This window comes from Schistocerca americana, chromosome 2 (genome assembly GCF_021461395.2).
Source record: "Schistocerca americana isolate TAMUIC-IGC-003095 chromosome 2, iqSchAmer2.1, whole genome shotgun sequence".
Classification (NCBI taxonomy): Eukaryota; Metazoa; Arthropoda; class Insecta; order Orthoptera; family Acrididae; genus Schistocerca; species Schistocerca americana.
In genome coordinates this window covers 693,414,032-693,441,208 of record NC_060120.1, presented here as the reverse complement: position 1 = coordinate 693,441,208, position 27,177 = coordinate 693,414,032, and the positions used below count along the sequence as shown (strand labels likewise).

Below are 27,177 nucleotides of genomic sequence, written 5' to 3'. Positions count from 1 at the left end.
CCTGAAGCTGGGCACTGTTGTCCTGTAATCTGATTGTGCTCTACTTCTATCAGAAAATAAAAAATTTAAGACAACTGCAAGTTGATGTTGTCAATGACGAATGTCCTGTATTACATTGTGATACACCATTTAATTAGCGCTCGCTCAAGTTGTGTGTTACTACCATCTGTCCAGAAACTCAACCAATAAAAAACACACACAGGGAGGGGGGGTTAGTTTTCACCCATTCTGTGTCATAAATTTTGCCTCTGAAGAATGTCTGACCTAACCCAATAACATGACAATTTTTATGCATAACAGTTTGCCAGTCGCTTACTTTTTGACTTCGTAGTATCGGTCCCTTACATGTGTGTATGGTGCATGAAGCAATGGACCTCATGCAAGCAGTTGCATTTCCCCATACTTAAATAAACTCTGTAACATTAATTTTTCTTCCTGTAAGAATCAAATTAAATGTCCAGGTAGTAAAGGGAAAGATGATTTCACACAAAAATGATTTTTGTTGTTGTAGTAATCAGTTTGAAGATACATTTTTGTTTAGGTCTCCATGCTAATTCATCTATTGCAAATTTGTTCATACCTGCATAAATATCTTGTCTACTGTTCTTCACAAATGCTTAACACCTATATGAGGCTACACTCCCAAACATACTTTCAGAGAAGTCGTCTTGACACATTTGTATTGAATGCTAACTTGTTTCTCTCTCTGATAAAACCTTTGCTTTTAATTGCCAGTTTATGTTTTAAATCTTTTTGTTTTTGCCAGTCACTCATCATTGGTTCACTTTCATTGGTGTTTTGTTCTTATAACCTCTTTTTCAAGACAAAATTCATTCTATTCGCTTGATATTCCAATTTCTCTTCTCGATATATTTTGAGTAAAGGGCAGAATAGGTCGTAAATATTGAAATCCAATATGCAGTAAAAGTGAGAGATCATAACCATACATGTTAGCTGTTGGAAAATGTTGTGCTGTTATGATATGGGCCTACAATGTTGGAATAATTTGCACTGAAGATGATCACACAGTGACTGAAATCTATCTGTAAAATATTTATGATTGATACTGCCGTTTATCTGAAACATATTGAGATGGTCGTGGTGCACATGGTTCCCAATGAAATTAGACATAAAGAACCTTACCTGTCTCGGAATTACAATGTCTGACAAACCCCAAGATTTTTTTAACTCTATAAACCCTTTTCCAAATTCATATGTAGTAACTTCAGTGTACAGACTGAATTATATGGGGGATAAATTACTGCCCTATCTCACCCCTTTCTGAATCGCACCTCTTTTTCATGTCTTTCAATTGTACAACTGCAGTTTTGTTTCTGTAAAAGCTGTAGATACATTTTTGGTCCTGTTTTTTATCCTTGGTAACATCATAATTCCAAAAAGTGTACTCTAGTCAACAAAAAAGGATTAGGTTCCAGTAATTTTTAGACCCCTCCCCATGTGTAAAGAAATTTGCTGAATTTTCAATTATTCTTTCACTTCTGACAAAACTAATTGATTTTGATGTTCTGTACACTATTAGTATCTTTAATGGAAATGTCCTACAATCATAGTAGTTGCATTGCACTGAGCCTTTACATTTTGCAGGTTAGCTTCCCCTGACTTTGCCGTTTATGGGAACACCTTACCGATCAAATATCTCTTTTTTTTTTTTTTTTTTTTTTTTTTTTTTTTTTTTTTTTTTTTTTTTTACAGTCGCAATTTGGCAGAGTGGTTTCCTTCTACTGTACAATTTAAGAAGTTGTAAGCTTTTCAAGTTGAGAATGACAACTTTATGGGCCATTTAATTTTTAAAAATGGTTTGATAAGAATTGCAAACATTCTCTCTCTCTCTCTCTCTCTCTCTCTCTCTCTCTCTCTCTCTCTCTCTCTCTCCCCTCCCTCCCCCTCCCTCCCTCCCTCCCTCTGGGTGCTCTGTTATGTAGATAAACCCCACACACATGCAAACTATTGTTTGTTTAATAGTACAAAAAATACATATGTAAATACTGCGTCTGACAGCGAGAATAAATTCTCGAAAAAAATATGTATTTAGTGCTGTGTTTAAACCAAAAACATTTGCGCATCGCAAAGTGAGTGAAGGTGTCAACTAGTGCTACAAATGGCCAAACAATGAAAACACTAAATATGATTCGACAAAGGTGTGACGAGGATCACAACACAAATTGCAGATGCATGGTAGAGACAGTTTGGAAATGGTTGTGATTTGTCATGATACCTTTATTCTAATGAGCCTTGACCATGCAAAAGGGGGAATTGGGAAATAGGTTTATGAAATTCAGTTTTGGGAGCATCATATAAATGGGGTGCTAGTTACTCCTATCAGCCATGATGCCGAGTTGGCAGCAACAGGAGATAAGGCACCAATTGTTCCAACTTTTACCGCTCCAAATCAGTTGAGCAGAGCATCCTGTTGTCAAAAAACTTAAACCACGTAATACTTGTAAACACTACTTGATATGCAGCGTCGTTCCAGCATAATTTTACATCATTTTTTTTCTCCACAAAAATTTTTTATAAACTGTAAATCATGGAAAAATTATAAATGTGCTGATGCAACATCAGGTGCAAATCAATATTGTGGACATAGGAAACTTGACTGGAGCGATAAAAAAATACGTTGTACACAGCGGGAAAATGATAATTCCGGGAACATAAAAGCGGGTTCATACTGCATTATGTTATATTTTGTTAACAGCCAATAAGTATTCTGTTTCACTCTTCAGTGAGCTGCTTCAAAGACCAATCTCACTTTATAAGTGATGATGAGTTCAGTGCATTGTTGTTCCTAAATTGTTGGGTTTGCTGCTAGTAACCATAGCTCATGATATTAAGTGGCAAATAGCATAAGTGAAATGCATAAATTACAGAATAAAAATTGTCCTAAAGTGTGAAATCCAACAGTTCGTGTTGCATGGTCTCAAGGACACTGTGAAATCTGTGTGGAGGTTCCATAACGGTTAGCGAATTTAAATACCGCAGTTACTATAGCTCCTTGTCTTGGGGCTTTTGTTCATGAGATTGTCTAATCTGCTTTCTTTAAAAATATTTGCAGTTGCATGTGATTACACATTTTGAACAACTCTCATTCAAAAACTAAATGACTTGTCCTGGCATACTTTACAGGTTTATTAGCCAACATTTGCTTAGCCTATTTGTTCAAAAAAAGTTGCTGTCCTTGGCTCACACGGAATTGGTGATTTAGATTCTGTTACTTAGCTTCTATCACTATTTTATAAAACCCGTATGTAAGTACAAGTTGCATATATATCTCTATAATCAAATAGCCTTTGTGTGATGTATGAAGAGAGTGACAGTCACAATACACATTGCTATTCTTTGCTCATCATAAGAATAAACATGAAGAAGACAAACACGAGTGTGATGACTGGTCAGTATTTGTAGCTCTCGTACACTGGTGATGTTTCACTATTGAAAGTAGGTCCAACTTATGTATTAGATATCTTATTACTCTCTCATTTACAATGAAACTTTCAGACATTCTGATGTATTAACAGCCATCAACATTTTTCTTAATCACACTTTAAGTAAATAGTTTTAATTTCAAAAATCTTGTACATTCAGTCTCCGTAAACAGTACTTGTGTTCTGATTGCCTCCTTATTAATATGTACTGTGAAAGTGGATGACACTGCTCTGTGTTTTGTTGCGAAACATGCAAGTGGAAAACTGTTCATGACGAGAAACAAGTTGTTCTTAATGTTTTTCACAAGCTTACAGAGAAAAATGAGCCCTCCTGTTTTCGAGAGACATTACATAATAAAAAGTAGGTCACATTAAAGTTACATGCATGGTGTAATCAGTAGTGTCATAGAATGATAAACAATTGTGTTTTGAGGTGGCAGTTTGAATCTTCCTCCCTCTCTCTCTCTATCTCTCTCTCTCTCTCTCTCTCTCTCTCTCTCTCTCTCTCTCTCTCGCACGCGCGCGCACTGGAATTCTTTAAATACAAGTTAATTAACTCATACTTAACAATCATTTTTCAAGAAAAATTGGTGTCCTCTAATTTCTAGTCACATATTGCATGCAACATTTTGTTTTCATTGCAAATATAAATTCTGAAGTATTGATGTCTTATAAAAGATTGCTGAAGTTGAGGAAACATTACGTGATATAATTTTTTTGAGGAACGTGAAAAATCAAAGACAGTGAAACCCCACTTTTACACTTTATAAGGGACTTCAAATTAGTGTAATATGCGGGCAAATGTAAAATGTGGGAAATAATGTTTTAAGCTGTAAAAGTTACATATAGGATACCCCCTTGCATTTTTGTACTTTATGGACGGGCACATAATAGGCATCAAAATACTCTTGGCTGGGACTAGCTTATTATCAAAGAAAGGTTTATTATCTAATAAAAACTGCTGATGAAATGGGAACTGATAATTGGGAAGCAGAAAAGTTTGACTCAGTTTCACACATCATTACCAATGCCATGGAACACCTGCAGCTGCCATTCATTATTTAATTAATGAAACACTGCACCAGTTACATATTTTTTCATGCTTAGCACAGTGTGGTTTAAGAATTTTTATCTCTATATAAAGTGCAAATATTTACATAAGTATTTTGTGCGGTGGTTGTATATGTGTAGTTCTGCGTGTCTTGAACTATAGTCGTCTTTTTGAGGTTATCCGTTACTGTGCTTCCTCGGTTGTGTAGAAAACCCCACACTCAGACTATCACTCACAATATTTTGTGATGTAACATCACAAAAAATACATGTGTAAATATTGCACTTAACGAGAATAAATCCTTGTAACACGTTTTGCTCAGCATGATAATTACGAAATTCATGCTGTGTTTAAACCAAAAACATTTGAGCAGTGCAGACTGAATAAAGATGTCACCTAATGCTACAAGCAGACAAAAGACTAAACACACTAAATTGGTTCGACAGCAGTGTGACGATGATTACGACAATCGCAGAACTGTGCGTTTGTTGTAATAGACAATTTGGAAATGGTTGTGATTGGTCTTGCTATCTTTATTCGTATGAACCTAGTTACTTCTATCAGCCACCACACAGAATAGAGTTTGGCAGCAGCGGGAGATATGGCACAAATTGTTCAAACTTTAACACATTTACCATTTCAAATCCACTGAGTAGAGCACCCTGGTGTCAAAAAACTTAACCACCTAATATTTGTAAACACTGTTTAACATACACATTATTCCAGTGTCATTTTATGTCAGTTTTTTTCCACGAACATTTTTTCATAAAGCGTGAATTGTGGGAAAATTATAAATGGGTTGGTGCAAAATCGGGTGTGAATTGCCATTGTACATGTAGGAAATTTGACGAGAGTGATAAGAAACATTGTAAATGGTGGGAAAATGCTAATTCCAGGAATGTAAAAGTGGGGTTCTACTGTACTCATTATTCTAAGGTGCACATTGTTTTGTAGGACAGATGTGGTCTCTCACAAACCAGAGTGATAAGTGTCATAGAAACATGGAAAACAATAATTTCCTTGGTGTCAAGCACAATGTGCAAATGCTACTTTTTAAATTTGTCACCATAACATGGCTGTCTGAACTCATTAGAACTGATCTAGAGCAAAGTTGAGAGATTTGTCGCAAGAAATAACAAGATATTTAAACTGCCATATGTACCATAACTAATGCACGGTGATGAAGTACAGAACAGCATGTCATAAAGAGGAGGAGGAGGAAATGTGGACTTTCTGATGGCTTGAAGTTCTGTTGCTGATCGTCTCATTATCAACTGAGCTGTACTGAAATGTACAGAGATTACCAGACGCTCTGCAATACCTTCAGTTGCTTCAGTATTTAATTACATGGGAAATCAGCAGTGCACTTTTATGCCACACATAGCTCGTGCAGAACAATTACCCTTGTTAAAGTCAATAAATTTTCATCACTCTCTTTTTAATTACTGTACTATGTTAGCTAAGATCGAGGGCATGTTATGTTTTCTGTCAGGTCAACTAAAGAGCATATCGCCTGAGTTTTGCCTTATATAATTTCCTTCTTTTTAAAAATTGAATTATACTTAAACCCATATTGTTTCCTGCTCATCTCTTTTTATGTCTTTACTGCAGCTGGTCATATCCCTGTAGGTTAGTTGGATCACTTGCCTTGTTCACATCACTGTAGGTTAGTTGGATCACTTGCCTTGCCAGTGCTGTCAAAGTTAAATGCACCGGTAAAGCTGTTACTGTGTATCATCCCTGAGTCGATGTATGTGTAACACACGTAATAAAACATATCCTCATTATTGTACTTACTGTCCTCGAGCCAGGTTGGCTTCCACACCACGTAAAACAAAATACGATGAGGTTCCAGCAAATGCAGATTATTACACAGTATAATGTTTACATGAGGTTTATTCTTATGACTAATGAGTATATCATACATTTACAGAGTTTTCCCTATAGTTATTGTATTGTAGATAGCAGAAAGTATACAAACTACGTATGTACAAACTTATTAGTTCTGTACACTGATTTCAGTCTATACCGTATTTACTCGAATCTAAGCCGCACCTGAAAAATGACTCGAAATCAAGAAAAAAAAAATTTCCCGAATCTAAGCCGCACCTGAAATTTGAGACTCGAAATTCAAGGGGAGAGAAAAATTATTGGCCGCATCTCCAAATCGAAACAAAGTTGGTCCATTGTAATATGAGACACAATTTAGGTCGAATGAATGATGATACAGCTACAGTAGTTTGGTTTGAGTCATAAGCTTAGCAGTAAAGCTTTAGCAGGTAGCCATTGCTATGCGTCAGGCGTTCTGTCCGTATTTATACGGGTACCCTTTCTTTTCCACGTCCTTCGTCTGGTTTGAATTGATTGCTTATTTTTCTTTGATCTGATAAGCGCAGTTTTCTTTGTTATAGGTGTTTACGTCACTCTAAGCTGAAAATGCATTACTGTACTGTGTCGTGCATTGTTTGTTGCATTCTGATAGTGCGTGTTTACGGCCTGTCGCCGCTCGCGGCATGGCTTGCTTTTGTGCGCGCTACCGCCGCTTACAATTAAAGAAAAAAAAGAGAGAGAGAGAGAGAGAGAGAGAGAGAGAGAGAGAGGAATTGTCTCATTAGCGAAACAATGGCAAGAAACTGCTATTTATTGTTACTTACACTGCTGCTTTCTTTGATAATGATCAACAAGAACCAAATAATAGACTGCGTATGATAGATGATGTTCTGAACGAGAGTTTAGCGAAAAATTTTCTCCGTTTGAAAATCTTTGCAGGCGCCTCTTTAGTACATTACCGTCTACACAGAAATTAGTCATCTTAGATTTAAAAATCTAGTCAATTGCCGTACTTCATTTCTGACTGTATCACTATTAAGCATAAGAATAATATGAATATAAAAATGACATGATATGTATATTCTTCCGCGTTTGCTGTTGTCTCACTCTAGTTTCGTAGTTTATTAGGCAGACAGGATTTAAATGATATAGCAGCAAACATGAAACAATACATGGCAAAATGTTAATATTCGTATTATTCTTATGGTGACGAGAATACTGCATGTGATTTCACAGTTTATAAAAGTTCCTGTTAGCAACCATCTCTTCTCACAGATAGGAAAAAATTCTGAACGTAGAGTTGGCCATATTGACAAACATCCCAAACCGTCTTACCAGTCGGATTTTCGTAGTACATTGAAATGCTGATACATTCGAAGATGAACAATACGGAATTTGTATTTACTTCGTTGGATAATGTGTGAAAATGCAGTGGTCGAAAGTCGGGGCGGAGAAAATAGCTCGTCTTCCACCTTTTTTTTTTTATATAATTTATTTACTGACGCAGAGGTTTTGGCGCCAGTATTTATCTTTGTGCCTACAAAGCATGCCTGTGTAGCACTACATATATTCGACGGCAGAAGTAAGTTGTGGCGGCACCCACCAACTTTTTTTCTGAATTTCCGCTTGCTTTGCACTCGATTCTAAGCCGCAGGTGGTTTTTTGGATTACAAAAACCGGAAAAAAAGTGCGGCTTAGATCGAGTAAATATGGTAGCTCGTAGGTTATCTGAAACGAACTTCTATTTTGTTGTATTGTTTTTCCTTGGCATTCCGTTGTTGATTGCATGGTACAAATCAGGAATGCGAGTAGATGCCACTACATAACATTTTCTTATTGACAGCATAAATTTGTGGTGTAAGTATCTTACACTGTGATTAGTTACATCCAGTAGCAGTAATTGTAGCGTGTGTTTCATGAGACTTTGCTAAGAGCCTGTGGTAACACAGACAGTGGATTAGATGTGGCTGCATCAGTACTCGATGGGCTTCTGGTCGACAGTTCTCCCGATTGCTGGTAGCTAAAGGTGCTCCTGCTTGGAGGGTTCAGCCCTCTAACAACACAACAATTGTGTGCTAGTGCCTGAAGTGGTGTGTGAAATTGGCGGTGTGTACCACCAAGGTGACAGTCAACAGACTGCGTGACAATGCTTGTTTTGACTATTTAGATACAGACTTCAATGAATTAAGACTTCTGAAATGTTACTAATCTGTATGCTAAAATCTTTAGTTAAGAGTTGCTTCACTTTCAGAGACTTAGTCTTCATTCAGCTTTTAAATCTAGCAGTGTGTGCTGTCACAGGTGCCTCATTTACCATCTGTTAATGATGAATAAGAAATGGTGTTTATAACTTGAAACTATTCTTATTTTTGTCACAGGTGAGGAACCATTGTCATATGGATATGGAGGCACAGGGAAAGCATCTACTGATTGCAAATTCAAGGACTATGGAAGACCTTTTGTTGTTGGGGATGTTGTAGGAGCTTACCTGGTGAGAAGTGTTAAATATATGGTGCATGACTTAGTAAAGGTATTACTTTCTATTTCTAAATACTAAATATATTGAAATTTTGTTTGACAGGATTTGGACAGTGAACCAATAATCATGTCATTTACCCTGAATGGAGAATCTCAAGGAGTTGCATATGAGATTGCACGGTCAGAGTTGAAAGGCCAAGCACTTTTTCCACATGTTTTGACGAAAAATGTGAAGTTTGAATGTAATTTTGGACATAAAGACATGTGGTTTCCACCACTAAATGGTTATGTGCCTGTTGCTAAAATCCCTCTTCAAAAAAGAATAGCTGGTTCAAAACGTCCAGAGAGGAGAGAGGACTGTGAGGTAATGTTGGCCTTTTAGAAAACTGGTGTCACCAAAGAAACTTCTGATTTAGATTCTAGTGATACCTCCTATCTATAACTGCTAGAAAATAGTATATTATTTTTGTGCACATGTGGGGAAAATTGAGGTAAAATTGTTTACTAATATTAAGCAAATGTACTTGCAGAGCTTGCAAATTTATTTAGTTATTTGTTTGAAGGCAAATGCAATTTAAATAGATTGATTTTCTTAAATAAATTAATTTATTTTATTTTTTGAGTTATGCATAACAGTTTTTCAATAAAATTGCTAACGTGTGACATTTCTCTCTTCATTTGAAACTGTCAGTATTTGTTGCTTGAGAGTTTTTCCAGAGTACACAAGTTGCTTATAGTCTGTTGTCCTGAAAAGCGGACACAGAACTTTTTTCCTTCAGCTGGGTTATAAGTAATTGTTTATAGCAGTTGGTGGCCCACGGCACTGTTCCAACATTTAGATTTTGTTGTTAAAAGCTATGTACAGCATATCGCACTCAAAAAATTAACTTCGAATTATGGCACCTTTAGAAGTTGGTTATTATTGAAAGGTGACACTAAAAACTGGAATAAAGATGCAACTCCCATGAACATGTCAGATTTATGAAACCATTGGCTTGAGAGTAGTTTTTTATAGACAGAGAAGAAAGAAACGTGTGTTTTAAAAGTGGAAGTTAAATTACTTTGAACTATGTTTGTAGCACATTGGCCTCTTAATGACCGACTTCTCTGTAAGCGTTTGACAGTTTGTAAAGATATTGTAGTATAATATTGTAGTATAATATAAGGGAATAGATTCAATTACTATCTGAAATGCTAGGATGTATACAATCATTCAAATGTGGATGGACTAAGTCAATAAAGTGCACTCTACTCCGACAATGTGCTTTACCTGTACAATAAAACAATGAAAATTCCCAGTGGAATAGCAACAATATAGGAAAAGACAGATCACAACTTACCTAAAGAAAACTGTAGACACACACAATTAAGACATACATAAAGCTTTCAGTCACAGTCTTCATCAGCAAAAGAGAAACAAACACAATCGTGCACACGTGACCAACTATAGCAGCTCGAGCCAGAATGCAACTATCAGGTCGTATACAAGCAACAATCTGTAGAGGGCAGGTAAGGGAAAGGGATAGTAGTGTACGGGCGGGGAAGAGACAAATGCTGTCGGGTGGAGTATGCAGGTACTAGAATGCAAACAGGTACAGCATCAGGAGGTTGTGGAGCTGGGTGGTGGGGAAAAAATGAGTGAAAACAGAGGATTGGGGAAAGAGGGACAGGTTCATCGGCAGTGTGTGGCAAACAGAGGGTGGGAGATCAAGAAAGGGGAGGAGATAAGATGGAGTGGAATCTGTTGGATGGAGGGTGTGGGGACAGGATGTTACCATTTGTTTGGGTGGGATAATTGCGGGAGCAGAGATTGTGTTAGCTTATAACTTCGATCTGGACAGTTCAGGAAAGCTGGTGGTGGAGGGGAGGATCCAGATGGCTTGGGTAGTGAAGCAGCTATTGAAATCAAGAACGGTATGTTCAGCTGCATGTTGTGCCACAGGGTGGTCTACTTTGCTCATGGTCACAGTTTGGCAGTGGCTGTTTGTCCTGGTGGACAGCTGATTGATAGTCATACCAATGTAAAAATCTGGTAAATGACATAGCTGCTTTCACATTTCGACTGGCCACTGATAGAGTGGGATAAACATTTGACAGGACTTGGCAAGTTTTGCATCTGGGTCTTCCACAAGGATACAATCTTTGTGGCAAGGGGTTGGCACTGGGATTGGGAGTAGTATGGGACTAGGATGTTGTGGAGGATGGTGGTCGACGGAACACCACTTCAGGAACGGTGGGAAGAAGCTCCGTTAGGGTGGCCCTCATTTTAGTGTGTGCTGATAATCAAAGCCCCTGGCAAAGGATGTGTTCCAGTACAGGGTGGTACTGGATGATGAAGGGGGCACTCCTTTGTGACTGGTTCTTGGAGTTGGTGGGAGGGTTGGGGGGTGTGGAGGGGGAAAAGGCAAGGGAAATTTGTTTGCGGACTAGTTACGGGGGGCAAGTGCCTGTCTGTGAAGACCTTGGCGTGACCCTCAGCTTACTGAGCAAGGGGGTTCTTGTCACTGCAGATACACCATCCCTGGGTGGGAAGGATAGTCTGGTGTGAAATATGATAGCTGTCGAAATGTAGGTATTGTTAGTGGTTGGTGGATTTAAGGGGAACCAGAACTATCCATCTCCTCTGTTACAAGTAAAGGGAACATTTTTTCTAAAATCATTAAACATACTGCTTTGAAATTTGGATTACGTGTTCAGTGAATATTTCTCTACAAAGTTATAACGCCATGTTAAGAAATACAGGGTGGTCCCGAATTCATGGTACAAACTTTAATGGTAGGTGCAGGACATTGTAACAAGGATATATTGTATAGGAATGTATAGTCCCAGGTGACGCGGTGAGGCGTAAACAGGGGAAATAACGGCCGAAAGGAAAACGAAAGATTTTATTGAAATCGTTGTTGACAAGTGTCATGTTTACAGTAAGTGTTCAAAATTGCGTCCACCATGAGCGATACATGCTTGACAGCGTCGGTGCAGCGATTGGCGTACACGTTCAAAGATGCCTGGTATTTCACGCACACCTGCAGCAGCTACAGATATGCGAGCAACGAGATCCTCATCTGAGTCAACTGGAGTCTCATAAACAAGACTCTTAAGATGTCCCCATAAAAAGTAATCGAGGCAAGAGAAATCAGGAGATCGGGGTGGCCAAGGGACTGGTCCACCACGCCCAATCCATCTAGCACCAAACGTGGCATTCAGGTAATTCCGTACAGCAGTGCTGAAGTGTGCTGGCGCTCCATCGTGCTGAAACCACATGCGGTTACGAATGGCGAGCGGAACATCTTGCAGCAGTTCTGGTAACACTTCTTGCAGAAAAATAAGATAGCTTTCGCCACAGAGTCGCGTGGGTAGTAAGTATGGCCCAATCAAAAAGTCGTTCACAATACCAGCCCACACATTAATACCGAAACGTTGTTGATACGCATGTGGACGCGTTGCATGTGGATCATCTGTTGCCCACACATGGGAATTGTGCGCATTAAAGACACCCTCGCGTGAAAATGTCGCTTCATCTGTAAATAGCACATGACCTACGAAATCCGGCTGCAACGCACATTGCTGCAACAACCACTGGCAGAAGTTCACGCGAAGAGGATAATCTGCCAGATTCAATGCTTGTACTTTTTGAAAATGGAAGGGGTGTAAGCGATTTTCATTTAACACTCTGCATACAGTCTGATGACTCACATGTACGTCACGCGCAACAGTTCTTGTGCTTGACTCGGGTCTATCAGCCACTATGTTCAAGATGCGTTCTTCCAGTCTTGGAGTGCGTACAGCTCTTAATCGACCAGCGTCATGTCTGTTGACGTCGAACGTACCTGTTTCACAAAGTTGACGATGTAACCGTTGAAACATTCTATGATCCGGCATTCGTCGATTAGGATACTCCGCGCGATACATTCGTAACGCAGCTCTGGCGTTACCATTTGCACGGCCGTACATGTAATGCATGTCTGCTTTTTCTGCATACGTAAAGTCACCCATCGTCTACGGCAGCACAATTGTGAATGGCGCTTGTCCCTACTGCGATACATCATGTTCATCTACTGCCCTCTACCGGCAGTGACACCAACCGATCACTCCATTTCTCTTTCCCCTGTTTACGCCTCACCGCGTCACCTGCGACTATACATTCCTATACAATAAATCCTTGTTACAATGTCCTGTACCTACCATTAAAGTTTGTACCATGAATTCGGGACCACCCTGTATTTATTGGTTTTTGTTTTACAATTTTTTAAACAGATGCTTTTTTTTCTAAAATTTTGCACTTTTTCTTCTGTAACTCTTGAATTATACAATATTTTTTTACAGTTTGTTATAAAAATGAAGGAAAAGAAGTAAAAAATATTGCATATAAATTTCGTTGATATACTGTTAGCAGTTTTTGAGAAAATGTTCCTCACAGATGAGCATTTTGAAGTTACGGGGAATGGCTTCCAAAGTTTGTAACACATTCCTGCCCCATATGATGGATTATCAGCATCCTCTTCTTTTTCCAGTGTTAGTTTCCTTTTCACCGTTTTTTTCTTCCCTTTTGCTGCATGTTGTAAGCTTTTGTCTCTTCTTCCTGCACCTCTTAATCTTTCTTCATCAATTAAGCACATCATGGAAATGGTGGTGTGTCCTGGTTGGAAAACCTAAACGTTTCAGCACATCACATTTGATAATGTTTCCTTCATAGTATGTTGCCACTGCATCATACACTCCAAAATGCAATGTTTTTATCTGTACAAACTCTTTTGGGAATCCTAATCCAAATTAAATTATTTACACTTTCAGTTGGATTTTGTTTTCCCATGTAAACACTTTCCCAATAAACTTGATCGTGATAACTCTCTGAATATGGGCTTAATTACATCAATTACAGTATTTGGCAAACTGTTTTTATGGGCATATTCCTTTCCTGATTGGTAAATACACCATGAGTCATCACATGTAGGGCACATTGCAAACTTCTGCATTACATTTGTTACACTTCAATAACATTTTACATGCCAAACCAATGTGTGAAGTTATTTTCAATTCCAGTCCTCTTTCTTTGCAAACTTTGCATAATATGTTATGTTTCAAAATATTAGAGAGCAAGAAAATGTTAATTATTTCATTCACATCATTACTGTCACTTTCATAGTTTTCAAATTTTTCTTTACTGTCACAAAGTTTCTTGCTTTAAGAAGTTCTATCACATTCATTTGGAGCAGTCAGTGAAGCAGTCTGAGGAGCATCTCCCTTCGAAACAACAAAAGATTTCTTCTTCCACTCATTGTGCCTTTTCTTAAACACTTGATTGCTGAAACAGGGCATATTGGTATCCACAAATCAAATGCGTAAAACAGGTATGAGCGATATTCGTCAAATATGCAAAATTGAACAGCTGAACAACACAAAGCAAACTCCACAAGTCAACACACACGGTATAGCGTTTATGTTTACCGGTATGAACAGCCACTTGTCACAGAGATAAAGCCATACAACTTTGCAAAACAAAACTGTCTAATTCTGCAAAGATAGCGTGCTTCCAGGTAGCGAGCGGTGCCGTCAGAGGTGACACACCAAGTTGCTACAACTGTTTACGTGGCGCGTCAACTTTGCACCGATAAAAAACACACTGAGAATTCACTTAGAAGGGTAAAACTTGATTTGTTTCATTCAGAAAACTCCAAATAATTTTATAATGAAAAAACCAAAAAACATTGTCATTTTCATCGTTCCGACTCCCCTTAATGTGGACAGTTGTGGATGAGGAAATCAGAGAGGAGGTGGTCAATGTGTAGGAAGGTGGCATGCTGGGTTGAGGAGGAACAGATGAAGTGGATGGGAGAGAAGGTGTTGAGGTTGTGAAGGAAGGGAGATACGGTGTGTTCGCCCCGAGTCCAGATCATGGAGATGTTATAGAGCCAAAGCATTCCTGTAATACTGTCAACCTTACCACCAAAATCTTCATCTCCACAGAAGTTTGTCCTATCAAAGGACTCGCCCTTAGCTCAACTCTCGAATTTAACTGAACTCTCAAATTTAACCATGATGAACTTGTCGAAGATCTACTCTTCTTCTTCCATTCCCTGCAATGGGAAAATTTCTTTGCCACCAGTCACTCCAACCAAAACCAATATAATCCCAAAATTGAACCCTGCCTCTTCCAGTTCATACCACCATCCAACTGTGATCCTGCCCCCCTCCCACCTAACCACCCACGGGTCACCTTCCAGGAATTCCTTGCGTCTCCCCAAGCTCCTCCCTCAGAACACCAACGTTTCAGTAAAAGATAGAATAGCCATACATAACCTCTTTGTGCTAATCACCTCATCTGCAAACAAAAGTTCCGTCACTGTTGTTATGAATCACAGTGAGTACGTGGCAGACCTCTGCCAATTATCTGACTCCTCTGCCTATAAACTGCCAGAGTGATCCCATTGCAGAAGGCCAACGCAACCTCCAGACCCTGCTTAAAGCCACAGGCTCTCCCGCTCTCTCAGGTCCTCTCCCCTGAATTCATTCCCTCCTCACCACTATCTCACACACACACACACACACACACACACACACCTTCTACATGCTACTCGAAATCCAAAAATCCTAGCTGCCCCATTGTGGCCGGTTATTATTCCCCACTGAAAGAATTTCGACCCTCATTGACAAACACCTCCAACCAATTGCCCATAATCTAGCCCCCTAGGTCAAAGACACCAACCACTTCCTTCATTGACTGTCCACCACCCCACTCCTTTACCTCAAGGATCCCTACTCGTCACTGTTGACTCCACCTCCCTATACACCAACATCTATCATGCCCATGGTCTTGCTGATGTTGGACACTTAACTTTTTCTACATGCTTCAGACTCCAAACCCACTACCCCATTCCTCATACACTTTACTAACTTTATCCTAACCCACAACTACTTTCCCCTTTGAAGGGAAGGCATACAAATCTGTAGGAGAGCCATGGGCACCCACATGGCGCTCCCTCCACGATGCCAACTATATAATTGGCCATCTTTTCAGGTTCACTGGAATCATCTTTGTGCCCTGGACTCAGGGCCAAGACACACTATCTCCGTTCCTTCGCAGTTTCAAAACTTTCTCACTCATTAAGTTCACCTGGTCTTTCTCAACCCAGTGTGCCACCTTCCTAGACATTGACCACCTCCCCTCTGATGGCTCCATCCACACCTCTGTCCACATTGAACCCACCAACAGTACCAGCATTTAGACAGCTGTCATTCATTTGGCACTAAAATATCCCTCTCCTACAGCCTGGCCACCCAGGGATGATGTATCTGCAGTGACAAGAACACTCTCGCTGAGTATGCTGAAGGTCTCACCAGCATCTTCAGATAGACACGCTATCCCCCAGACCTAGTCTGCAAACAGCTCTCCTGTAACATTTCCCCTCAAACACCCAATCCTCCACCCAACCCCAAGAACCAGCCACAAAGGATTGTCCCATTCATCAACCAGTACCATCTCAGACGGGAACAACTGAACCAAATCCTTCTGCAGGGATTTGATTATCCTGCCCAACGCACTCCCCCCCCCCCCCTCCCCCTCCTAAAGTGGTGTTCCATCAGCCATCCAGTCCCCACAACATCCTAGTACATTCCTATGCCAACCCCCATCCCAGTACCAACCCCTTGGCACAAGGAATGTATCCCTGTTGAAGACTCGGGTGCAAGACCTGCACAATCCATCCACCCAACACTTCCTATTCCAGCCCTGTCGTAGGTTTATCCTACCCGATTAGTGGCTGGACCACCTGTGAAGGCAGTCGTGCCATTTACCATCTCTGCTGCAATCTTTGCACAGCTTTTTATATTGATATGACTACCACCCAGCTGTCCAACAGGATGAACAGCCATTTCGAAACTGTGGCCAAAAGCAAAGTAGACACCCTTGTGGCACAACATGCAGCTGGACATACCAAGCTTAATTTAAATGGTGGTTGCTTCACTACCTGAGCCATCTGGATCCTCCCCTCCACCACTTGCTTTCCTGAACTGCCCAGATGGGCTCCTGTAATTATCCTAGCTTCAACCTATGGTAACATACTGTCCCTACACACTCCACCCAACAGTTTGCAACCCATCCGTCTTATCTCTTCCCCATTTTCATTTCCCATCCTCTGTGTTTGCTGCCATTGCATCCTCTGTGTTTGCTGCCATTGCACCCATCTATCTTTTGCCGCTCCTCTCCTTTTTTACTTGTTTTTCCCCCACCTTTTGGCCTCACAACCTCCTGACGCAGCAACTATTGGAATTCTTGTCTGTGCACGCTGCACCTGACAGCGTTCATCTGTCCCCTGCTTGTACACTAATATCCCTTCCCCTTCACTGGCCCCTCCAGATTCCTTTTTGCATCCCATGTGATGTTACATTCTGGCTCGAGCTGCTGTGTGTGCGTGTGTGTGTGTGTGTGTGTGTGTGTGTGTGTGTGTGTGTGTGTGTGTGTTTCTCTGTTGCTGATGAAGGCTTTGGCCAAAAGCTTTGTGTGTGTCTTTTAATTGTGCCTGTGTGCAACTTAATGCCTTGTTTATGGTAAGTAGCACTCTATCTTTTCGTACATTATTACTATCTAATGTATAGTACAGTAGATATTTTCAGGTAAGTCTTTTCCAAACAGATCTCCGTAAAAAAAGAAGAAAATGCGGTGATCACAAGTATAAAAAGATTTCATTGTTAACTTTGTTTTAAATTATCAGTCTACAATTTACATCCATCTAACAGTCATTGTTGGGTAAAGACAATCTTCATGCATTGCTGCCTTCAGAAATGCTAACAGCATTGTTCTTGCTTGTTTTTTAATGTCATCTACGCACCTTCTTTTAGGTCACGTTTTGTATTTTGTTAGAACCCTGCAAAGTGCTGTTGTGGTTCCTATGTCTCCCCAACTAAATGTCCTTCTACTCACAATTTAATTTTCATTTAGTTAAAATTCTGAATTCCACTCCAGCCTGTTTGCTAGCAATTCCCAATATGAGTGTTTCCGTTGCTCACTGAAAGTCTGTTTTTGAGTGGTTTCAGTACTAAATCAGTGTCACGTCTGTTGATCAAAGCTGGTTACTTACATCGACTGAACTTTCCTTTCTAGACATGTTAGTCTCTCTTAGTTTACCAGAAACTCTCCAGGGCATTTTACTACATTTTATGCATTCTGGTGTTCATCCAGTCATTGCTTTGTCACGCTAAATACACAATCGTAAACAGACTCCAAGAATTCATTAACACATTAACGGAAGGTAAAAGTAAGTGTACTCTTTCAGGAATCACACCAAATGATCATTCTGTTTGATATATGGAAACTTAACTAAAGGTTCTTAAGTGTTCATACTTATATATCAAGAACGAGATCTGCATAAAGTGTTTGGCACCTAGCAAAAGTCACTGATCATTTGTTTGTAGGTTGAACCGTGTTGGTGCTAGCACAGCCCTTTGTGGTAAACAATTCTGCTTTTCCCATGTGCCTTTTCAGTCATCAAACAGTACATAGAATTCATAGTGGAAGTAGAATTATTTGAACCAAATGGTAGTCTAGGAATGTTCTGTATAGCTTTACAGAGCAAAATGTTTTGGTCTATAGTGTGACAATTGGAAAAGAGATCTACCAATGTCACAACAGTGTTTAGATTCTTACCCAAGACTTCATCTGTGTTCCTAAGGTGAGAATAGGACTTCAACAAAGTTTGCCAGTTCTGAAAGCAGTTTGCTGTGGTGTTATTTGTGACTTACCTTGACACTTGATGAAGTTTAAATGACAGTGTGTTCAGCATTGAAGGAATATGTCAACATAAAGCACTTTTAAGACGTCCTGAACAACAACATTTTGACAATATAACGACACTTTCCCTTCAGTGTCTCTAAAATTATGAGGGCATGCTGAAAAGTAATGCCTCTGAATTTTTATGTGAAAACTTCTAAATTTTTTTAATAAAACAATCATCAACATTCTACATCTTTATTGTGCATGCATACATATTTGCAGTACTCTGCCACTAGAGGGCTTTGAATTGTACCTTGTAACATGGCGGTATAGAACGTGACTGTTGATGCCGCTGCTTGCTGTAATTTAGTTTTGAATTCGAAGAGTCCATCCACACACAGATCCTGACGGTGCCAGATCTCAAGAGTGCTACAACATTCATACATGTTGAGTTCCCCCGTTATCTATTGTAATCCATACAGTCCTTAATTGGCCCCCACCCAATTTTCATTTGTTTTCAGAACTTCTAGTACTTCACTTTGATAGTGACGAAGCAGAGCAAGTAGAGATCAGGTTGTGCCAATGTCAACAGAGTCAAACATTCTGCAGTGACTGTATCAACAAACTCTCTCAATGGGAGAAATATGTTGCTCGTCGCAGTGATTACGTTGAGAAATAGATACGTAGATACGAAGAACAAAAATATAATGTTAATAAAGATTGTTTGATTTAAAAAAGCTTTAAGAGATTGACATAAATTCGGAGGCATTACTTTTCAGCATGCCATCATATCTTATTCTATGCTAGAATTTATTGAACACTTCACTCAACTGCACATTTGATATATTTTTCTTTTTCATAAAGGCAGAAATTAAGAACAGAAGCGAAAAATAAACTGTCAGGAGAAAATGCCAGCATTAGCAAGAAAAACACTGAAATAGCCTTTAAAAATAATCTTTCCCTGTCCCTACTCATAAGTTTCTGGTGCAGTGTATTTCCCTGTTTTCCAAGAGTGCTAGTTCTGTAAAGTATGCTCTAGAATTGTGAAGATTGGAATTTAGAGGAGAGGTAGTGATGGAAGTGAAGCTGTGGGGGTGGGTGGTGAGTAATGCTGTGGTAGAGCACTTACCAACAAAAGCAGAAGTCCCAGGCTTGAGTCCCAATCTGACACTATGTTTTAATTTGCGTGGAAGTTTAAATACTGCAAGGTGTTTTGGAAAACGGGAGCCATTGAATATATTTTTGTGGCGCAACAAAGTTTGACTCTGTAAAATGTGATATATCGTCAATATAAATTTAAAAAAAAAAAAAATGGTGATAGGGCAGTCCGTATGTATTATTTGAGCAATGGTAACAAGGTGGTCTTTTAACCGCCATATAACATAAAATGTACTAGCATCCAACTGCATTGCTGTAACAGTATTCCTCTGGCTTCCATACATGTTTCCTCTCCCTGATATACATTATCTTGCATTCTAATGAAGCAGAAAACTCTTTCTGAGCTATGCATCTAAGGAACAAAGAACTGAACACTGTAACAGATAAACTTCTGGACAGGAGCATCCAGATAAAATCAATAAAATAGTGTACATACAGGTTTTCACACAGAAGTCTATTCTTATTTATATCCAACTTTCATTTAATAGTTATAATTATTGAAGTAGAGGGCTCTTGGGGACTGAGTGTGGGTTGGAAGTCGTGCATATAATAATGATCTGTAGATTTATGTGTATAAATAGACCTGTGTCCCCTGCTGATGCATTCTTATTTAAGATTTGAAAAAAGAAATAATTATTATAATTATTGTATTGTAATTTCAGATAGAAAAATACTGACCCATTTGTTTCAAAACAGCCCTTTGTATTAAGAAAAAGCTTGGGTTTTCGAGGGGAGGCAGATATTTAAGTCGTATCTTTTTTATTGGCTCTGCACAAGTTTCATTTAATTGCTTAGGCTTTAATGTATGTTGTTCATTCTGTATAAATTGCTCAAATTTCATTTATGCTTATTTGATACAATTTTTTCAGATGATAATGATGTGTGGTCTTCCTGGCTGCGGTAAAACGACATGGGCAAATGAGTGGTATATGAAACACCCAGACAAGAAATACAATGTATTGGGCACCAACAACTTGATTGATAAGATGAAGGTACAAAATCTTGTGTTTTTCTTTCACATTTTGTGAATTGAGGCAATAGAAATTTTGTGTACTCATTATGTAACTGTTTAAAATCATTCCAATTTAATATATCACACTTACTTAATATCTTCCGAAGGGTCAGAGCTATAGAATTTTTCTCTTAACCCTAACTTTTTATAACACGTCGTTAGTAGAGATAAGTGACTTTATCAGGTCACATATTGTTGGTTTTGTGTTGTAAGAAGAAAATTGGATCTTCGGGTGCCCCACAATTTTGAGGAATTGCAAATCTGTAGTCAGTGAAGAAAAAGCTCCATATATGATAGTCAGTTTCAAAAGGACCTTACTCCGAAATCTTAATTTTTCAGGAATGAAGGAAAACATTATGAAAGAAGTATGTCCAGCCTCTTGTAGAAGGGTCCTTTTCTTGAGGAAGATATTCATACATTTGGTCAAGTTAAGTTTTTAGTAGTGTTTTGCATTGTTGCGCTACTATGACGCTAATCAGAATACGTACAGACTGATGACCATAGATGTTAAGTCCCATAGTGCTCAGAATACATACAAAATCATTTCATCAATATCAGCAGTACCAGCAGCGTTATGCACAGGCAATTTCATCAAGGCATCTTAGAAATACCGATATTCATGCAGAATATAAAAAAGGAAATGTTGAATGTTTTGCATCTTGTTCCTGTTAATAGCCACTGGTCCAATGTAAGCCGTTTCAAAATTAAAAACGCACACTTCTGGAAATAGTTAATAGGTGAATTTATGACTTTCGGAAGCATTGGCAATCATTTCATAATATAAACACTGTGTCAGCTCTTCTAGATACCTGTTTCATCATGGAAAGTTTTCTGTCAGATTCATTATACAAATTTCCGTGAATAGGAAAAAACTGTTCCACTTTATAAAACATTTAATGTCGACCAAAGATGCACACACTTGAATCTTTTAGTGATTCTTACTTTGCCGAACACTACCCTCCGAAAACAAACTGCTGTTTGACATCTTTCTACTACATCTTTTGTGCAATCCGAGGGGAAGGAGCACACTTAATGTGCTCCTTTCTTCTCATTGCCTTCATGATATACCTGCATTCCGTTTAGGCATTGTTGGTAGTGGCAAGTTTCATCTGGCTGATAAGAGACTGAAAACAGTACAAGCTTTTGGAATCAGTAATGAATTTCTTTGGCCAAAGAATAAAAAGGCTGGAGGATGTTGGGGAGGAAGCTAAAATTAAACTATATAATACAGAATTTAAGATTCTCAAGCAACTCTCTCATCCAGTTCCATGAAGTTTTGCCTGCACTTTTCAATAAAGTTGAGTATTTGCTCAAGCATTTCGTTCAGTCCACATCTTACACTACACAATGTTCTCCAATCCCAACCCCTCCAAATTGATAACAGACATTAGGTTTTACATTGAATGATGCTGTGAGATTGTGGCATTTCTGTTCATTTGGCAGTGCCAGGATTGTCAAAAATGATACTCTGTCTTACTACTGTATCATTAGCAATTGGGGGTGTAGTTACTGGAAGCTTAAGCATTTTGCATGGTAAGTAAAAAGACAAAAGTGATACATAATGTGGGAAATGACAACTATTAGTAATAGGTTTTACGTTTTTTCCTGTACTACATGAGCTTCTAATAATCATATAAACCTGACACAGTATTGCAAGGGGAAGGAGTTAAAGACCGAAGGTCATACATTGTCACATTTAGTTGGGTAGAAAGGCGTGAAAATGGCCTTTTTGTAGCAAATTGTCTTATGCTGTCATTCTTGTCCTCTTTTGTGTAACCTTTTAATACAACTTTGTGGTGAATATAGTGGTATTGACAACACACCTCACCTTAAATCTTAAATCTAGAATCATAGTCCGTTACGGAATTGCATTTTTTCCAGTTTTTGAGGTTTTTGCCCGCGTTACAATGTTGAAACCAGTATTGTTGTTTATAGCTAGAGAACTGAGAAGGTAGTTCCCCTGTTTCCATAGTTTTTATTTTTGTCGTTGCCTCCTAGCATGTAAATATTTATCTTGAATATATGTCAACAATGAAGGGACAATTGCTATAACGTTAACTAATGGTGCAGTTTATATGATAAACTCTAATTCGCTTTCAAGCAGCACTAATGTAAACCGATTTGGAAATTAATTCATTGATCGATTACAGGCATATGGGACAGGAGTTTCCATTTGTTTGATAAGCCCATAAATGAATTGTCCAGGAAGGCACTACCATCTCACTGTGAGAATAAAGTTTGGCAGTATGGAAACAACAATCATTTGTGGGTAATCTCTCATCAGTGAGTCATTATTTAAACATTAGTGACACTCAAATTTATATTGCGTTTGTGAGAAGCAAATCACATCATGATCTTGCTATGTTTCTCGGATGACCATGTTTACACCGAAAGGTATACCACTCACAGCCATGTAACATAGTGGAAGAACAATGGTTGAAGAAAGCCCTGTGACTGAAGGAAGTAGTCATAATCTGTCAATGACAGTCACCGTCAAACCAATCGAGAATTGCTGCTGTTTGTGAATACTGGTTTATCTCAGCCAGTTTCCAAGCAACATTGCAAAAGTAGTTGCTTGCAATAATTTGGAGTTGGGTACTTCTCACAAAGCCATTGCTCACAGCGGCAAAAAGCTCTCTTCAGTAGGTCAGTCAACACAGAAACGGGACAATAGCTATCTGGAAGCATGTAGTGTGGACCAATAAGTTGAGATTTTGTCTTTCTTCAAATGACAAAAAATGTGAGAGTGAACCTATGGCCCAGTAAAATGTTTAACTAACTGTGCCAGTGGTGTGTAATTCAGACAGGAGTTGATTCTGTGGTGTTTTTGGGGTGTTTTTTTGTACCATGGTGTGGGCTGCTTCAGTTATATTACAAATTACCATATACCAGGCTATTTATGTCAACACTCCTAATGATCAAAGTATTACTTTTTTTCTACATCTTCCAAGATAACAGCCGTGTTCAGAGATGCACACAAAAGTTCCTGCCACGCCACATGTGGCCTGATAAACCACCTGATTATAATTCCACGGAAAGTACTAGAACTATTTGGAATTGTCGGTGTAACATAAATCAACATTCAGTTGGTAGCTCTACGAGGTAACGAGTGAGTGGCTGATTAGTTTCAGCTAGATATGGCATACCTGAGTAAACTTGTAGACTCTCTCCTTTGCAGGATTGAGACCACTATAAAGGGTATTGGCATGTTACAGTATTAGTGTGATGTCTCCTGTAAGTTAACTAATGATTGTTACAGTGGATGTACAAATTCATTAGAAACTTGAAAATATTCCAATATTAGGAAATTAATGCTTTAAATAAAAAATGAAATTTGAGAATTTGCAAAGAAGTACTGCAGAATAAACTGTTTTCATATGCCTAAAGAACTATACATTGTTTAGGTAATGGGTCTGCCGAGGAGGAGAAACTACGCTGGACGATGGGACGTTCTTATTGATAACAGCACAAAGTGTCTCAATAAACTACTGGAAGTTGCTTCAAGACGGAGGAGGAATTACATACTTGATCAGGTAGTTATTTGCTGCAATTAAAAACTTTTTATTAATGGGAGTATTGTCTGCTATTATTATTATTATTATTAACAGATACTAGCGATGCCAAATATTGTTAGTGTTCAGACATTTTTAGCTGAAGCTGTATGGTTTCCATGAAATTTAAGCAGTCTTCATATGGAACTGTGCATCTTCTGAAATCAAAACCTTATATAATCATAAATAACTACATTTAAGATAGTTTAATTATGTTGTAGCTGAATAGGAAAGATGATGAACACCAATTGGATATTGTTGAATATATGTACAAAATATGTAAACTTTCTTCCTAGCAAGTTGAATTCAGAAGCAATGATTTTATCGATATTCAGTTGCTTAAAATCGGAAGATCTAGCATCGTGTGTGAGACTTAGTCTGAAACCAAAATGTGTTGTTAACCTCTCCATAAGAACACATTCACAGCAGATATGAGCAACTCTCTCTTCTCTCCAGATGGTGCTTGCTTTGGGAGAAAATAAGTTACAGTTTATTAACGTACTTATTTGCAATAGTGGGTAAGCTGTGTGTCATAGATAAAGAGTAGGAGAATAAAAGTGTGTGCAGTTGGTAATGGCCATCAAACAGTTTATTTTCCCCCTCTTTTTCATATATTATTGCAGTTGGGTTTGTTACCATGCTCATTTGTCATTAAAATTCTTTGCCTCAGCATATATTTTCAGTAACATTTTTTGTTCCACACATCAGAGCTGTTAAATACAAGGGTTGGGCCTTTAATAGTGACAACTATTTACCTACAACTTAACAAAATAGATACATCTTTAAAACTTTCTGTCCTTCAAAGTAATCATCGGCATTGTGTGTAATCTACTGTCAGTGATGTCGAAGTCGTAAGGTACCCTTAGCAGTGCCAGTTACATCGATAGTTCAAGAGGAACGGTCTAGTGCCTGACGAATCTCTGTAACAATTCTGAAGTAAATACCATGAAGTGTTTCTTTAAAATTAGGAATAAAGTTGAAAGTCACAAGGGCTTAAGTTGAATTAGTGTGACAGGTGGTACTGGTACAGCACTTTCCGGCCTCATCAGTTGAACAAATCAGTCATATTCCTGCAAAATGATGGATGGACCCCGCAAAAAAAGTTGTCAGTTCTGTCTCTAAGCTGTTCATTTTGAGAGCACGCCCTGCGATTAGCATAAAGGGAGAAGTGGCGCCACACTCTGCAGAACCCATCCATCATTTTACAGGACAATGCTTTGGTGCTTATGGCACAAGTTGTGACAGATTTGTTCAGTCAGTGAGGCTGAGAAGTAATGCGCCACCCACCACTCTCCCCAGAGTGTAAGCCCTTGTAAAATCAGCTGAAGGAATAGACCGGTCCCTTGGAACTATAAACTCAAATGGCACTGCCAAAGGTATCCTAAAACTTCCACATCGCTAGCAACGGGTTATACACTATGCTGGCAACCACTTTAAAAGACATTATAATTTTTAAATGTATCTATGTTGTACAAGCTATAAATAAATAATTGCCACTATTAAAATTCCAACCATCATATAAAAAGTTTTCAAATGATCATCATATGTTAATGTAAACTGACATACTGCCGGGAGACTGGTGTGCTGACCACATGCCCCTCCATACCCGCTTTGTGATGCCTGTGGGGCCCTCAAGGCCTGTTTGGCTGGAGTTAAGTTAATCGTATCTTAATGATGCAAGATATTTACAGTCCAGCAGTCCCTATATTCTTGCTATGGAAATTTGTTTCTAACCATCTCTGAGCTAAGGTGCAGCTCATGCTTCTCTCTCTCTCTCTCTCTCTCTCTCTCTCTCTCTCTCTCTCTCTCTCTGCTAGGGTGACCATTGCAAAGACAATGTGCATCCTTAGACTGAACATTGAGAACCCGATTTTCTAGATACGTCTGATAACTGGAGCAGTATCACATTATTTGCTGTGCAATTTCATCTCTGATAATACAGGTCAAGAGTGAACGTCTTATATCGTGGTTGCAAAGTAGAGGGAAACATTCCATGTGGGAAAAATATATCTAAAAACAAAGATGATGTGACTTACCAAACGAAAGCACTGGCACGTCGATACACACACAAACATACACACAAAATTCAAGCTTTCGCAACAAACTGTTGCCTCATCAGGAAAGAGGGAAGTAGAGGGAAAGACGAAATGATGTGGGTTTTAAGGGAGAGGGTAAGGAGTCATTCCAATCCTGGGAGCGGAAAGACTTACCTTAGGGGGAAAAAAAGGACGGGTATACACTCGCACACATATACAGACACAGGCAGACATATTTAAAGACAATGTTGGGAGTTCCACAAGACACCTCTCAAAAACTAAAATGATGGGTAGGTAAAATGTTATAGACCTTGCCAAATGTGAGAGTATTTGTGAAAATGATGTTGTGAAGGAGAAAGTAGAAAAACTACAACCAATGCACCATCTGACATCATTAACACATACACACTTCTGAGCTTTTTTCTATCTTTAATTTGGAAAAATAAATAATGGAAATTTGTAACTTTTAGCAGACTTCAGAATCAAGTTTTGAAAATGTCAGTAGTTACAGAATATTAACTGTCTTGAGAGATGATAAAAATGGAAGACTGCTAACTGTCAGCTACAATATTAATGCCTGAAATTCTTAAGCTGTCAAAATATTTCTACATAAAGGTGAGAAAATCTTAAATTTTGTGAATCTTTACAAATTATTTTCTCTAATAAACCCACCCTGAATATTCTAAAAATTGCATATGTTATTTGGTCGCCGTACTTTGTGGTGTGTACAGTCAGATTGGGCAATATTTTATGGTGCGAAGTTTGAGAAATTTTTGTTAACTCTAGCTACTCACAAGGTCAAAAAACACTGGACACTTAAAAAATTAAGTTGTTTGCTGGTATTGAGTAAATGTAATGGAAAAACTGGTACATGTTGTCAAAATAATTACTTTACAGAGTTATAAGTCAGTG

General features: G+C 38.6%; 1 protein-coding gene across 1 annotated transcript in view; it reads left to right on the top strand.

Moving 5' to 3' along the window:
- LOC124593217 (heterogeneous nuclear ribonucleoprotein U-like protein 1) overlaps window positions 1-27,177 on the top strand; it is a 134,194-nt gene that overhangs the window by 62,692 nt on the left and 44,325 nt on the right. Inside the window, exons 7-10 of the mRNA XM_047131907.1 lie at window positions 8,703-8,815; window positions 8,906-9,166; window positions 20,536-20,658; window positions 24,083-24,211. Of these exons, the coding sequence (XP_046987863.1) occupies window positions 8,703-8,815; window positions 8,906-9,166; window positions 20,536-20,658; window positions 24,083-24,211 (626 nt within the window). The remainder of the gene's footprint in view (window positions 1-8,702; window positions 8,816-8,905; window positions 9,167-20,535; window positions 20,659-24,082; window positions 24,212-27,177) is intronic.